The 12,979-nt window shown below is 34.0% G+C and overlaps 1 protein-coding gene and 1 long non-coding RNA gene across 2 annotated transcripts; both read right to left on the bottom strand.

Annotated features, from left to right (window-relative positions):
• Positions 1-7,471: 7,471 nt before the first annotated feature.
• LOC140181799 (uncharacterized) lies at positions 7,472-7,852 on the bottom strand. Its single transcript, XR_011877196.1, has 2 exons — positions 7,804-7,852; positions 7,472-7,720 (listed from the first exon to the last, which is right to left on the bottom strand). It is a non-coding gene; the product is annotated as an uncharacterized lncRNA (long non-coding RNA).
• A 189-nt stretch (positions 7,853-8,041) lies between these two features.
• Positions 8,042-10,154, bottom strand: LOC112778878 (uncharacterized). The gene is made up of 2 exons (XM_025823156.3): positions 8,354-10,154; positions 8,042-8,250 (listed from the first exon to the last, which is right to left on the bottom strand). The coding sequence occupies exons 1-2, from the start codon at positions 10,152-10,154 to the stop codon at positions 8,042-8,044; spliced, it is 2,010 nt and encodes a 669-aa protein (XP_025678941.2).
• Positions 10,155-12,979: the final 2,825 nt, after the last annotated feature.

The raw sequence follows: 12,979 nt of genomic DNA, 5'->3' as shown, positions 1-12,979 counted from the left end.
GTTACAATTTGAAAAGTATATGGCTTTTAGTATCTTAACCCACACAGCTTCAGAATTCCTTGTGATTCTCCATGCCTATTTAGCAAGTTGAGCCGTGTTGTGATAGGTAAACTCCTTGAATCCTAGCCCACCTTTTTTCTTACTTTTGCATAGCTTCTCCTAACTTTTTCAATGCATCCCTCTATCTTTGCCTTGAGTACACCATCAGAACCTTGCTATCTTTGAGCTTAACACCTCACATAATTTTTTTGGGAATCTCAACACACTCATGGCATATGTAATGATAGCTTGCACCACTACTTTTATAAAAAACCTCTTTTCCAGTTTGATTAAGCAAAGACTCCTTCCAACCTTCTAACTTTCCCATGATTCTCTCTTTAATCCACTCTAGTGCCTTTGATTTAAACTTTTTTCAGTGAGCTGGCTATTCTAGATATTTTTCCAGATTATCCCATGTTGGAATTTTAAGAATCTCCTCGATGTCCACTCTCATTTGAATCGAGATTTGATTGCCGAAAGTGATCCCTAATTTTTTGAAGTTGATTCTTTGTCGCGATGCACTAGTGTACAAATTGAGAATTTGTACTAATTATTACGCCTTGTCCTCATTTGCTCCTGTAAAAAATTTACAATCATCAGCAAATAATAAATGGGTTAGAATCAGGGTAGAGTGGACTAGTTTGATTTCAAAGATTAATTTGTCCTTTAAGGCATTTTTCATTAATATAGTAAATACTCCAAACACAACTATAAAAGGATAAGGGAAAAGAAGGTATTCCTGTCTTAAGCCTCTCTGTGGTACCACCTCCTTAGATAGGACTCCATTGATTTTGAACTTATATCTCACTCTTCTCATGCATTCCATGATTAGCTTTGTCCAATCCTCTTCAAATCCGAATGATAAAAGAACTTTTTCTAGGAAATCCCACTCCATTCAGTCATATACCTTATTCATGTCCAATTTGATGGCTAGGTCCTTTGAACTTTTCCTTCTTTTACTCTTTAAGATGTGAAAAGCCTCTTGAACCACTACGATGTTGTCTTGAATCATTCTTCCTCCCACAAATGAACTTTGTACGGGTGAAATAATCTTGTCAAGAATCCTTTAAGTCATCCCACTATAATTTTAGAGACAATCTTGTAAATATAGTAGCAGCAACTTATAGTAGGCAAATGATTTATAGATTCAACTGACTTTATTTTTTAGACAAGAATCACCTGAGTATCATTAATTTGTTCTGGGATCTTCCCTTCTTTGAAAAATTTTATAATCACAACGCACTCTTCTTTCTAAATAGTTTCCTAATGCTTCTGGAAAAAGCGTCTATTGAGTCCACCTGGACCTGGATCCCTGTTCTAAATGCTGCCTTTTTAATCTCATCGTCACTGATATCCTCCTTTAATTTCTTGTTCATCTCATTAGTAACTCTTCTTGGAACCTTGCTTATGCATTCCTTCATCTCTCTATCTCTACTAGTTTTGAATAGCTCCGAAAAATAATCCTCTATGAGCTTCAAAATTTTCTCTTTTCGTTGGATCCACTGCCCTTGTGAACTCTGCAGCCTTTTAGTCCTATTTTTGCCCCTTCTTTGAATAGTTGAAGCATGGAAAAAGGTAGTATTCTTGTCTCCGTAATTCAACCACTTTATCCTTGCTCTTTGTCCCCAGTATTTCTCTTCTCTCTTCCATAATTCTATGATGTTTCTTTTTGCTTCAGCTATAAGTTGTTGTTGTTCTTGTGTTTGATAAGAATTCTGCGATTTCTGGACCTTGTTTTGCCACTTCAATATTTCTCTGTCTGTCCTCCTAAAGGTCTCTCTACTCCAGGCTGTTAACTCTTCTTTACAGTTACTGATTTAGTTCATCAAATATGTTGACTCCTCTTTGCTGCTGTACTTATTCCATCCTCTTCTTATGACTTCGTTGCATTCTTTCCTATCGTTCCAATAGTTCTCATATCTGAAAAGCTTTTGATTTTTCTCAATCGGTTTGGCGTTGAGAACTAATGGGCAGTTATCTAATGATATGGTTGGGAGAGATATAAGATTAGCATTTTTAAACATAGACATCCATTTCCAATTAATGAGAGCTCAGTCCAATTTTTCTTTGGTGACAAATCCTTCCCTAGGATTACTGAACCAAGTAAATTTGCTACCTTTCAAGTCCATATCCATTAGAGCATTTGTGCAAACGAATTTTGTAAATTCCTCTATCTAAATCCTTGGTTTCAACTGCTTCCCTTCCTTTTCTTCTTGGCATAGGATTTCTTTGAAATCATCAATCAAACATCCTGGCTCATTTGTGAATTCTAAATTTTTGGTCAACACTTTCGACAACTTTCTTCACTTTTTGAAAAAAGGATTCCCGTAAGTAAAGCATCAATTCCATGTATTGCCATTCGAGTCAGTAATATTTATAATTATGAAAATATGACACCTAGAGTAAACAATAATATTCATTCTATTTTTTCACATTAAATATAAATTGTCGGACAATCCCCGAAGTTCTACACAAAAGAATTTTTCATAATATAACTTTCTAGCTATAGCTTTAATTTTGTCCACTATGGCTCTAGTCTCCATAAGAAAGAGAACAGTCGGCTTCACCTGTTTGCACAAGTTTTTTAGCTCTGCGGCTGTCACGGCAACCGCCACACCACGACAGTTCCAGCTTAAAATACTCATAGCTAGGTTGGGGGCATGTTTAGGCATGCCTCCTCAGTCATGAGTGTAGTGTCCCTCTTTGTTGCATCTCCCTATTCCATCTTGTATTCCTTTGCCCTCTTCTCTTTCTTCATCATTACTTCTTCCATATCATCCCATGTGTTTTTAGTCAGTATCAACTGTTCTTTCTGAGCTCACTTTCTCTTCAAATTCAACCCCTATTTGAATTTCTTGCTCAATTTATCCTCCCATATCTTTAGGATTTTCTCATTACTGCCTCTGTTCTTTGGACTTTCGTCCTCTTTTGATGCCAATTCAACATAGTAAGAACCTCCTTTTCCATCATCATACTCTACTATTTCTTTTTTTTTTTTGCTTGTTCCTTTGTAACTTCCCTCTGTGTCCCTCAAGCTCCATAAACCTTTTAATGCTAACTCCCTATTATTTCCTTCTTCATGAACAGACATAGTCTTCAATAGCATGGTGTTCTTTTTATGCACAGACTTAGTGTGCAGTATTTGAAAACTTCTTTATTGATATCTCCTTGCTGAATTTGTTTAGAGAAATTGTTGATCCATGAATTCTCCTCTGTTTCTTAGTTCATTCCTTGTCTTTGGTTCCAACCCATTATTGAAAGAGGATCCATTATCTCTATTTTGCTTTCTTTTTGTGAAGACTCTCCTATCTGTCCCTGTTTTTTTTAGTTGGGCCCTTGGGATGGTAGGCTTAATATGTTTAGGGTTATTATTTTCCTTCTTGTGCCCTTGTAGCTCTTCTATTCCTTTTTTTCCTCTTTTCTTTTCTTTCTCATAGATCCCTGATAATGCTGTCCATTACATTGACAATGCTAATATCCGAATTTTCTGCATTCCCTTTTACTGATGGGACTAAATCATCCTCTCCATCTTTCTTTTGCCGTCCTTACCCCCTATATCTTGTAGCAGTTGCCTTCTAGAAACCAACTCCTCATTAAACACAACTTTAATCCGCTGAATATTTTCACTCTCTTATGTTCTCTCTCCTTTCTCACTCTCCTTTGATTTTGTTGTGTTTGCATGCGTCATGTTCAACTCATTCTAGTTTTGTTCCCAACTTTTCTCCTTTCTCTCGGGTTCTTTTAGAGCTAGAGATCTAACACTGTGTGTTGTAAGATCAACATTGTTTTCATCCCAAATAGCCATCTCCATAGGTTTGTTGCAGCTCTTCATGTCATGCCCTATAATACCACACTTGAAACAAAAGCAGTTTTAAAGTCTCTTGTACCTGAAATTAACCCAGATTTTTGGAGCATTCCTTCTCTTAAGCCAAAACCCTGTCTGATGAGGTTTTGTTAGGTCTAGAACTGCTCAAAATCAAAGAAAATTTTCATAAGTGCACCTTTCTCAAGCGAGTCTTTTGCTTTTGATAAAATTTTAATCATGCCTCCCACTACCATGGCTGCCTCCACATTCAAATATTCTAAAGGCACTCCATGGAGTTGTTTCTAGAATTCCATGTGATAATGGTTGACATCCCAAATGGATTCATCTTTAGCCAAACTTTTAGGTTGATCAGGTTGCTCTAACATTCTAAAGTCCACTTTCTAGCATTTGTTTACCTTTGTTTCCATCTTTGAAGCTAATGAGCGCCTCATTTCTTTTCACTTTAGTGATAGCTACTCCTTTCGAATTACTCCACATTCCTAAGATGGTGTTTTTGCACACTTTGAATTTTACCTCTTTTTCGACAATAATTTTTCCAAAAATGTTTAAGTAATCTATTTTATATCCAGGACTCTGGTTTAGATTAATGCTGATGGTCTTTTCCTCTATTGGATCAATGTCGTTGTTGTTAGACATGTTGTACTGGATAGACATAGTAATGGTGTATAGAAGCGTTTCAATTGCAGGTGGTATATACTAAACTTAATGAGTAAAAAAATTGGGATGGGTTTGAAGATATTATTCTAATGTGTTTGAAAAGAATAATTATAGGTCAAGATAAAGACGTTGACTTGGGATAGTTGTGGAAGCTATGATAAAGAAAAGGGATAGAAAAAATAAAATGAAAAAATTCAGGCTTGAAACTGACATTGTTATATTGTGAATGTAGTAGTGAGAACATATCAAAGTAAGTTAAGAACACAGATGTTGGGTAGGATGTGTGTATGATTTTCGAAGATTAATGATAAAGGGTATATAGATGATAAAGAAACAAGTTTTCCTTGAAAAACAGAACTTGAAGTTTTAAACTACTCTTCAGTTGAAAGAAATTTTCTCTCCATCGAGAGAATCTAACCTATATAAGGGATTAAACACCTCCTTATTATGCCACATCCACATCCACATTCACAACTTAATGGTTATCCAAATTTCTTTTAATTAGTGGCCCAAATCTTTAATACTGGCCTAAAACTACTTGTCCAATGGGTCATTCCCTTGTCATTAGGCCATAGTTATCCAACATAGGCCGTCCAAGTTTGTTGAATTGAAAATCCGGTCATCCGGTTATCATTTAAATTGGTTAAACAATTAATCTCGTCAAATTTAGTCAAATTTAATAAAAAATAGTCAAAATCTTTTAAAATCGATCCGATCAAATCAGATAAAACTCAGTCAAACTAAAAACAATTAGATAAAACTCAGTCAAACTAAAAAAATATTTTCTATACATGATATTTTTCTATTAAATGTATTACACAAATAAAATTAAATTATATTTATAAATTAAAAAAATAATTTTTTATTAATTACAATATATTTTTTGTTTTAATGATTATTATTTTTATTTTTTATTTTATAAATACTTGAAGAGTATAATTAATATAAACCAATTGATGAGTTATTAAAATTTAAAAATAATAATTAAATTAATACAAAATCAAATTTTATATAATTATAATAAAAAAAGTATATTTTTGAGTGTTTTAGTATTTTTTGTTCGGCCAATCAAAGAATAATCCATCATGAATATGAGCTTCATCTAAGGACTTACCATTCGACTAAACACAGGTTAGTTAAAAAAATGTATCTAACTAATTCATATTCTAAAATCACTAGTTAAAAATATAAAAATTAAACAACTAAACACTTGTTTGTTTAATATATTAAAAATAAAAAAATATTTTTACAGTATAAATATTATCTATTATTTAGTCTTTGATATATTATTTTATTTTAGGGTAACATACCTCCATAAACCAAAGGGAGATGGATTTTACGTGAATCTCCCAAATCAAAATTTGTTTACGTGCATGTTTCAGAGTATATTTTTATATAAATCGAATTGATGGAACTCGATTTAGGCATACAAGTAGTAAATCGAATGGATGAAATTCGAATTACTAACTATGAGGGTAAATTGAATTGACAGGATTCGATTTTGTATGGATATAAGTTTGCTTCAAGATAAATCGACCCTACCAAATTCGATATAGCATGCATATACTTAGATACATGTAATTCGCAGCGATTAAATTCGATTTATGTGCAAAATACACGAATTCCATCAATCGAATCCATGAAATCCGATTTACTAAAGTTTACAAATTTTAGTATGTATAGGTTAGTAACGAGTACATTATAAATTTTTATAGTACTCATCATAACATCTTTTAAGTAACTTTTAAATTTTATTAAATTATTTATAATAATTACAAAAAAGGTCTTATAATAAAAAATTTAAAACTTTATAAAAATGTTTAATTTAAAATTGTTATTAAACTTTTAGTTGTACTCGTTATAAAATGAATAATTACAATAAAAAAATTTTAAAAATTATAACCATATAAAATGAATGAACGATTTAAAAATAGACAATCTAACAATATTGAAAGTCAATTAATTTAAAAATGTAGTTTAAAACATAAATTCTTTACATAATTACATAATTACGAATTTATGATATTAAACACTTCCCAAAAAACTATTCTAATGCTTGACTTCTAAACACCAAATTATTTATTTAAATAGTTTAATTTTTATCTAATCTAATATAATAAAGTAGGTTTAAACCTTATTATTATAATTATTACTATTATTATAATATATTATCTATATTTTCTTATTGTAAATAATTTTATAAAATGTGAAAATTTTTTAGAAGATTTTATGAGTATTATAAAAGTTTGTAACTCAATTTATGTAAATCGGTTCACTAGAAAAAATGTTTAATAACAACTTGTAAGTTAATTTATGTAACAAAGTACAACTAAAATTTTTAATAACAATTTTGAAATAGTCACCAAAAATAATAATTTTGAAATTAAACATTGTTATGACGAGTACTATGAAAATTTGTAATGTACTCGTTACTAACCTATTATACATAATAAAAAATTTTTAAACTTTATAAAATGTAATTTTTTTCATAGACTCGCATTATCGAACTAATTGAATTCGATTTAGCATTGACTCCATATAGATATAATTGTTGGTGTAATATTAAACCATTCTTCTACCTTAGCCCATGACAACAATAAAGAAGTCTCATGGCCCATAAATTCAGCCCAATAGAATTCATAAATTCATGTTTAATTTTAGCTTTTATCATCTTATCTTATCTTTATGTTACCATCTTATCTTGTCTTTGCTTTTCTCTTTCGTAAACAATACTCTATATATATCAAGGTTCAGAAAACCGGACCGGTCATCAAACCGCTCTAGTCACTGGTTTACTGGTTTACTGGTCTAACCGGTTCAACCGATGGTTCAACCGAAAAAACCGTTTAGAGTAGAATAATAAATAAATTATAAATACACATCCTAAAATATAATTATAGTCTGATATAAATCTTAAAATATCTTCAAAATTTAAAACACTACATAAAATATCATCAACCAAATACATATGATCTTATCAAAATCCAAACTCAAAAGTTAAATAGTAATAAAAGAATATCTAAATATTAAATCCCAACATCATGGTTTATCAATCAAAATCCGCAAGAACTTGTTGCAAATCTGCTTCGGTGGGATGATCTTCACCTTCATTCCCACCCTGATCAGCAGAAGAAAGAGATGCAGCATAAAGACCACTACTACCACCGCCACTTTGATATAAATCAGCATCAATTTCACCTAATAAAATAGAAATGTTATCATTATATGATAAACTAACAACATTCTAATAAATCATTAGAAACTAAATATACTATACTCACGCAATAAGTCATCCACATTACTAGGAAGATCAGGCTCTTTCTCTACAACTTCTTCAGTCACCCAGAAGTCAACTTGACTGATACTTTCATAATCAATTGGATCATGCTGTGTCTTTTGCTTTCTTTTTTCTTTTTCCTTCCTAAAAAGTTAAATACAATATATGGAGATTTAATAATTTACAAATTTATTATGATAAAGATTATAAATGAAACAATATAGTATTTCATGAAACATATATTACCTGGATTTAAGACGCAAATTATAGGTAACATAAACAATGTCATTCAGTCTATCATGCTCCAATCTATTTCTTCTTTTTGTATGAATCTGGTCAAAAAGGCTCCAATTTCTCTCACACCCAGAAGAAGCAGATGCTTGGCTAAGAATGCGAACAGCTATCTTTTGTAGACATGGAGCAGAGCCTCCGAATAACCTCCACCATTCATCTACCAATTATAAAACCATAACATATTATAAGATATTAATTAAGAACATAGGAGCTCAAAACAAGTTACTATTGATTAAACAAATATTCAACCATATTCTTACCAGGCTTAAGTTCAGATGCAGCTGGAATAACTTCTTGTCTATCAAAACTTTCCTTCCGATCTCTATATAAATGTATTTCTTTCATTGCCTGAACTGAATCCAAATTGTTACACTTGCAATACAAGGTAACAAGATCAAGCAAACCTCGCATAACATCAGGTGCTTCTTTATAATTTTCATTAAAAAAGAATTTAGGATTCAGGAAGTAAGCTGCCGCATGAAGATCTTTCTTCAAATGCTTGTCCCATCTTGAGTTGATAATATCTGTGTACGGCTGATATGCAGTCTTGGATTGCCTAAACATCTCCTTAATTGCATCTTCTGCCCTTAGCATTCCTTCATAAACATATCCCAAAGATGGGGGGTCATCAGCATCAACAACCCTCAGCAAGTAAATCAGAGGGCCCACAAATTTACATACAGTAAAGCAATCGTCCCAAAATTTGGCGTCCAGAATGATAGCACTCACAGCTCTACCAGTAGCACTCCTTCCTAATTTGTGATCAGTGAAAATTGAATCTACAACCAATTGTTGCAACTCCTTTTTACGGTCAAAGATGCTCTTCAATGTAATAAACACAGTTGCAAACTGGGTTGCACCAGGACGTACAATTTCTCTCCAACGAGGTCTTTGTCTTAGCCAAGATAAGAAAATCGTATGATTGTACACAAATACTGTGATCTTTGAAGCACGAGTTGCAAGGTTAGAAATATGCGCCATGCTGCTTATATCTTTTAAAATAAGATTAAGGCAATGAGCAGCACATGGTGACCAATAGATATTATCATATTTTCTATTGATAAGCCTACCAGCAGCAACATAATTGGCCGCATTGTCAGTCACAACATGCACAATATTATTTGGGCCAATCCATTCAATCACCTCAGAAAACAAAGTACACAAATGTAAAGCATTTTTTACCATACTGGAAGCATCTACTGATTTCACAAAGCACAAACCTTTAGAACAATACACCAAGAAATTGATTAACGTCCTTTGTCTTTGATCTGTCCAACCATCAGCCATGAGGGTACATCCAGTTTTCTTCCATGCACTCCTATAACTATCAACTAGCATTTGACTTTCTCTTTTAAGATCAGCCAACAAATGAACCCTTAACTTATCATAAGAAGGCCCCTTGTAACCAGGTCCAATACCAGCAACACCATCCAACATATCTTGGAAATATGGCGACATCACAGCATTAAATGGAATTTTACAATCCAAAAGCCACCGAGCAAATCGTTTATCAACCTCGTGTATCGCCTCTTTGTTTTGCAAAACACTCTTAATACTTGGTTGAGCTCCTGGAGTTGTTCTTGGTGCAAACATAGGAGGAATGACTTTGGCTTTTTTCTTTGGATCGCCTCCAACTCCTTGCTGATTCGAGGTACGCTGTTGTTCCTGTTCTTCTTGGATTGCCTCATCAATTGCATCCTCTACCTCATCACCACCCTCTTCACCAAAACTTACTTTTCTTTTCTTTTTGCTGGCCTGAATATCTTTCAACAAACTTTCCATCTGTTTTTCCACATCATATGGAACTTTAGGACATTTTTTCACGTCTCCGGTAATCTTTGCTAGATGTTTCTTCATCCTGTGAATTCCACCTCCATTGAAAACTTGTAGACAAAATAAACATTGATACTGTGGTTTTTCATTCACTGTTTGTAGAGCAACATATTTCCAAGCTAAATCTGTTTTTCCCCTAAGGTTCGAAGAACCTTGTGACTGACTATCGTTAGCACTACGGGAATTGGGATTAGCAGCATCATTCGAAATAGGAGTATCGACAGGCATGTTATTATTCACAGAATCATTGTTATCAGCAGTTGCTTCTTGATTAATACTATCTTCCATAACTAAAATTAATAAAACATATATGAAATTAAAAACAGCCACAGCAATAAACATTAACAATTCTAACAATTCTAACAATTCTAAACAGCCACAGCAGAACAAATTTGAGAAATTCAGCAAGTCAACAAATATGCAAAACCGAGTCAGTTTCCAGCATTAACAAAGTACAAAACAGTAACAAATTTGAGCTACAAAACAGAAATTTGAGCAACACACAGAAATTGAACTACAAACACAAATTGAACTACAAACAGAAATTGAGCAACAGTGCAACACACAGAAATTCAGCTGCAAACCAAGTTACCAACAAACAGAAATTGAGCTGCAAATCAAGTTACCAACAACCAGAAATTGAGCTGCAAACCAAGTTACCAAGAAACAGAATTTGAGCTGCAAACCAAGTTACTAACAAACAGAAATTGAGCTGCAAACCAAGTTACTAACAAACAGAAATTGAGCTGCAAACCAGGTTACTAACAAAGAAGTTCACAGAGGCAAAGAACAAAGATGAGCAGAGGAAGTCAGTTCACAGAGGCAAGTTGAAGTTCACAGAGGCAAGTCGAAGTTCACAGAGGCAAGTCGAAGTTCACAGAGGCAAAGAAGTGAAGAACAAAGATGAGCAGAGACGAGTTACTCACCGCGCGACGATGAAGACGATGGGACGGGGCAGATGAAGACGAGGCAGACGGCTGGCTACTGGGCAGGGAACCAGGCGAAGAAGGAGGGTTACTTGGGCTGACGACCAGGCGACGGCGGTTGGGCTGTTGACCGGTGACCGCGGCAACGAAGGAGGGGGCGGTGGCAGGCTGGGGTTCGGGCGTGGAGGGTTCAGCTTCAGTTTTCTCTCATTCTCTGTTCTCTTCTCTCACGAAGATGAACAAGAACAACACACAGAATTAGGGATTCGGGGGGTGGTTGGGGTCACCGGGTCAGGGTGCTCTTCGGGTCGGGTCGGGTTAAGGGTTTCTTTTTTTTTTAATAATGAAACGACGTCGTTTATTCAGAACCGGCCGGTTACCGGTTCGGCCCAACCGGCCGGTTTTTGGCCGGTTCGCCGGTTCGTCGCCGGTTCTTTCCAGGACGGTTTCTGCAGGAGGACCGGACCGTCTGCATTGCCGGTTCGCGGTTAAACCGGTTGAACTGGCCGGTCCGGTCCGGTTTTCAGAACATTGATATATATTTAGTTTTACTCTTATAATTCAATCAATAAAGAAATACATACCAAAGTATTCTTTATCTTTGTGTACTCTTTTTGTACTCTTTCAATTTTGTTATGTAAGATACAGTAAACCGAATTTAACCTCTTCAAATTAAATTACATGTACCCAGGTATATGCATGCTAAATCGAATTTAATAGGGTCGATTTACCTTTATCGCTAGTAATTCAAATTTCATCAATTCAATTTACTACTTATATGCCTAAATCGAGTTGCATCAATGCCATTTATATAAAAATATGTTTTGAAATATGCATGTAACGAATTTTGATTTGGAAATTCACGTTCTGGTTTATGGAGGTGTTTTATCCTTAATTTTATCCTAAAATTGGTTTATTATTAAATTATCTTTTACTTCATTCAGAAATAAGATATACAAGTTGCTGCTCCATTGAGTCAACTGACAAATCTTCTTTTATTTTTGTCTAACTGAAAATTTGATTTTAAAATAGATATTTGTGTGTTTTTTTAATTAAAAAATGAAAATAAAGATAAAATTAGAAAGTGAAATTGAAAAAAAAATGGATATTTATTCTATTCAAAAGTATTTATTTTGCTTATTACAGGAAAGTTTGTAAAAATTGAAAAAAAAAACTCTTTAAATTATTTTGGATAACCGTATAAAAACTTTAAATTAAGAAGTAATACAGTTAAAAAATTTTGGTAAATTCTACTCTACCCTTGCTATAATAACATGTAGATTACCCTCTATGACATGTCATCCTTTAATTGGTTGCTATGTTAACTATGGTGCAACTATTAGTAATTAAATTATAGCCCAAAGTGGGTAATTAAATAATTTACTAAAATAGTAAAAATTCAATCTTTGATTCTTCCCCAAATCATTCTCCCACAATGAACCTTAATCTTCTGTATCTCCTCCCCCGTTCCGGCACCCGAGCATAACCGCGTCATTGGCCTCCCCCATTCCAGCACCGTCGTCGTCACCCGAGCATAACCGCCTCATTGGGTGCCCCATTCTCTCTGTCTGTCGTGCCATCTCTGTGCTCAAAAGCATCACCGCCGCCGTCGTCACAAGCAGTGCCGCCTTCCTCACGGTATCCTTTCCTCTCACCCAATATTATTATTATCAAGATCGGTACATGGAAGGATAGACTATAAGCATAATTCCTTTGTATTTTTGGGGTACAAATTCTTTTATAGACTTCAATTCAGATGACGTAAATGCTTTGATCTCATTGGTTTTTTTGAAGGACTTGCAAGTTGTCCGCCAGCAAGTACGAGATTCTGGATATGGAGATTTATTGCCGATGAATCTTTAGCTATTGCTGCTTCAAGTATCCTTCCTCCTTGGAATTGCTTTCGTTTTCTCATATTCTTAGCCCCCCTCCCCCCCAAAAAAAACACCAAAGAAAAGGAAAAAATCATATATGTTTTGTTAACTATGTTATTCTTTGTAAGCAAGAGTAAGAAACAGAGGTTGGTTCCTTGACTAGTCTTACTTGTTCATTCTTTTATCTTATTAGCTCAGGCAATCACTCTATCAACCTGTATAGTTGCTCACAACAATGCATTGTTCGCTTTGC

Source organism: Arachis hypogaea, chromosome 19 (genome assembly GCF_003086295.3).
Source record: "Arachis hypogaea cultivar Tifrunner chromosome 19, arahy.Tifrunner.gnm2.J5K5, whole genome shotgun sequence".
Classification (NCBI taxonomy): Eukaryota; Viridiplantae; Streptophyta; class Magnoliopsida; order Fabales; family Fabaceae; genus Arachis; species Arachis hypogaea.
The sequence above is the reverse complement of the archived record's forward strand: the minus strand, read 5'-3'. Positions and strand labels throughout refer to the sequence as shown.